The sequence below is a fragment of the Bidens hawaiensis genome, unplaced genomic scaffold (genome assembly GCF_021521415.1).
Source record: "Bidens hawaiensis isolate Kalapana, Puna unplaced genomic scaffold, B.hawaiensis_p1.1 tig00004414_1, whole genome shotgun sequence".
Classification (NCBI taxonomy): domain Eukaryota; kingdom Viridiplantae; phylum Streptophyta; class Magnoliopsida; order Asterales; family Asteraceae; genus Bidens; species Bidens hawaiensis.
Window position 1 is genome coordinate 828,392 of NW_027491266.1, and position 3,374 is coordinate 831,765.

General features: G+C 43.5%; 1 protein-coding gene across 1 annotated transcript; it reads right to left on the bottom strand.

Moving 5' to 3' along the window:
• Positions 1–2,487: 2,487 nt before the first annotated feature.
• LOC143626549 (uncharacterized) lies at positions 2,488–3,072 on the bottom strand. Its single transcript, XM_077096609.1, has one exon. It carries the CDS (start codon positions 3,070–3,072, stop codon positions 2,488–2,490), a length of 585 nt encoding a protein of 194 aa, XP_076952724.1.
• Positions 3,073–3,374: the final 302 nt, after the last annotated feature.

Consider the following 3,374-nt stretch of genomic DNA (forward strand, 5'->3'; position numbering starts at 1 on the left):
ACCGCTAAGTTCAATAATTGTTTTTATTGTACGTTTCTGATAAGGGGATAATGTCATGCAGAATTTCTAGAAGATTCTTCTAAGGATCTTTCATATCTGAGGGGATCGACTCCTCCTCTTCCGCCACCGAACTCTCAATCAAAAGTTGTTTAGGAGCCAATTACTATTGCTGAGACTCCTCCTCATGAGGCCAAGAAAGAGGTTAACCCCAAGGAAACCTACATTTCTTCACCTATTCGTGTGTCATTTCGGTTTGATAACCAGGAGGGGCCTAGCATCTTTGCTGACGGTTTGAAGGCTTCTTCATCTACACGCGAAGAAGATCCCATGACACATCGTCCGCGTTGGTCTGTGCATCAAGACTCGACCTTTGCAGAAGCAAATGTATGTCATGAATATCTAATCAGAAGCCTTCCTCCTGCGAAGAGAGAACGTCAACGCGGGCGTCCACATCAAGAGTTGTTGAGTTCTTACTCGCACTCCCTGGCTAATACCATCTCTATCAGTCAGGAAATATGTCGATATTGGCTAGCCATGAATGATGCGTAGGAGGATTTGGAGATCAAGGCAGCCCAGGCAGAAAAAGAAGCCGGAGAGGCTATGAAATAAGCCAAAGACAATCGCCTGGCTGCTGATAATGCTGAACGACAGTTGGCGGATGCCAAAACGGTGTTGGAGGCGGAGAAAGATCACCAATTTGTTGCCGAGGAAGCCAAAATTTCTCTCCATCAGCAATTGGATGAACGTGACGAGCTGATAAAAACTCTGAAGGGTGAGTCAGCAGCCAAGAACGAACGCCTTGACACTCTTGCTACCAAGAACAGGGAGCAAGCCTTGGAATGTGCTAAGCACAAGATGGAACTTGTCTTAGCCAATGCGAACAAAAGATGGTTACCGGCGGAAGGCGTTCCCCGGGTAATTTTGTCTTGTCTTCTGATTCTTTTATGAAAAGTGATTATATCTAAACTTTTTGTTCATACCCTTTGTTTCAACAGATTATTGCCCATAACCGGGAGGGAGATGCACTTGGAAACTGTCTCACCGTGTTACTAACCGCTTCTTCTCAAGCTGGTCGTCAGACAGGTTTTCAAGAAGGTCTTCGATTTGCGGAAGAAAAAATACCTCTTGAGGAGTTTGCCTTGCATGGTTAGGACACCACCAAAACACTCATTGAGAAGATGAAGACATTCGATAACTTGAAGTTTGTTATCAAAGAGCAGATAACCGCGTTTTCCGAAAAGGAGGATGGTGTTGACCAATTAAAGGCACTCCTTATTGCTGATGATGAAGATCAAGAAGACACGGAAGGCGAAGATGCCGTATAGTAGTTATAAGTTTTTGTAAACTGTATATACTTGTATCCCTTGTACTTCTTATTACAATCTTGTAATCCTATTTGATAAAAAATAAGAAGTTTGTTTCATCCGGTATATTTTGTCTTATGCTTCATAAAGGATTACATAGTGGCATGCGGACTAGAAGATGTACATTACATAAAACTGAAAAGTAGGCTTAATAAAACTTTCTATAAAAAAGGGCGTAAGCCAAACTGAATTACAAGCTAAGACATTAGATGTCGTCCTACTAATCTATTTGGCACGCGTGCCAAAATCAAAGATAAATCTTGTTAAATTTAACACTTCTTCAAATGTGCCACATTCCATGTTCTGGGGACCTTAGTCCCGTCCAACTTCTCTAACTTGTAGGCACCCTTAGACAGTATTTCTTTGATCTTGTAAGGGCCTTCCCAAGTTGGGGCTAATTTGCCCGGAAGTTTTTGGCCAGATGCCTCATTGTTGCGGAAGACGAAGTCTCCAGCATCGAAAGTACACATATGGACCCGTGAGTTATAGTATTTTTGCAGTTCTCGTTTGTAATTATGCTCGCAGATCAGTGCTAGCTCTCTCCTTTCTTCAAGGAGGTTAAGGTTCATCCGCAACTCTTTGTCGTTATCATCGATCATCAAAGTTCGTGCGGATGGGACCCCGATTTCAGAAAGGATCATGGCCTCAGTGCCATAGGTTAAACTGAACGGCGTTTCAGAATTACTTGAATTTTCTGGGTGCGAAAGGCCCAAAGTACATGGGGCAATTTATCGACCCAACCTGTTCGCTTAGTACCTAATCTAGCTTTAATCCCTTCCTTGATAGTTCGGTTGGTTCGTTCGAATTGACCGTTGGCTTGCGGACGAGCCACAGATGTGAAAATCTGGGTAACATGAAGTTCTTTCAACCATTCTTGCAAAATCCGCTATCCGCAAACTGTGTCCCATTGTCACTAACAAGTTCCAGCGGAAGACAAAATCGACATATTATGAATTCCCAAAGGAATTTCTTAACACTTGATGCCGTATGGATGCGACTGGTTTGGCTTCCACCCACTTGGTGAAGTAATAAATGGCCAAGATTAAAAATTTAACGCGTCTTGGGGCTTCTAGTAAAGGTCCCATGATGTCAATAGCCCATTTTTGGAACGACCAAGCGGAGGTTACTGGTACAAGTTCATTCTTTGGTCGTAATGTGTTGGGAGCGTGACGTTGACAAGAATCACATTTTTGATTTCTTGTACAGCATCCAATTGCATTCCCGGCCAGTAGTATCCGACATTCATTAGTTTTGCTACGACCATTCTCGGGCCAGCGTGAAGACCACAAATGCCTTCGTGAACTTCCATAATCAAGTAATTCATGTCCTCAGCGTCCAAACACCTCAGGAGTGGGCCGAAGAAGGATCGTCTATACAAGACGCCATCTTGCATTTGGTAGTTCAAGGCCTTGTGCCTTATCTTTCGAGCTGCGGCCTTCTCTTCTGGCAGAACTCCTGTTAAAAAGTAAGCCATGATTGGTGTCATCCAAGATTCTACGCCAGTCTGGATTACTAGAACTTGGTTCAGCGGGATGGATGGGCGGTCCAAGACTTCAATACGAATGTCCTTAGCAAAGTGCTCAAAGTTTGTTGAAGCCAATTTTCTAAGGGCGTCCGCCGACTTGTTCTCACTTTTCTTGATATGAATAACTTTGCAGGAAGAGAATTGAAGGATCAAGTCTTCTGCCTGTGACAAGTATGAAGCCATTACATCGTTCTTTGCTTCATATGTTCCGTTAATTTGACCCGCGTTCAGCATAGAATCCACCAGCGCCTCCAAGTTTCTTAGCTATTCGTAGGCCTGCTAGAAAGGCTTCATACTCCACCTCATTGTTAGTATTTTTAAAGTCTAACTTGATGGCGTAAGTTCATGACATTCGGGATTGACTAGCCTGTGGCCTGCGCCAGATCCCTCATTGCTGGATGCTCCATCCATGAACAATGATCGAACTTGCCCTTGTTCCGGAGTTACTTGGGGTTGTTGTTCGACTAAACATTCTTTTTCTTTGT

Coding starts and splice junctions, on each gene's coding strand:
- LOC143626549 (XM_077096609.1), bottom strand. CDS start 3,072: ATGGCTTCATACTTGTCACAGGCAGAAGACTTGATCCTTCAATTCTCT.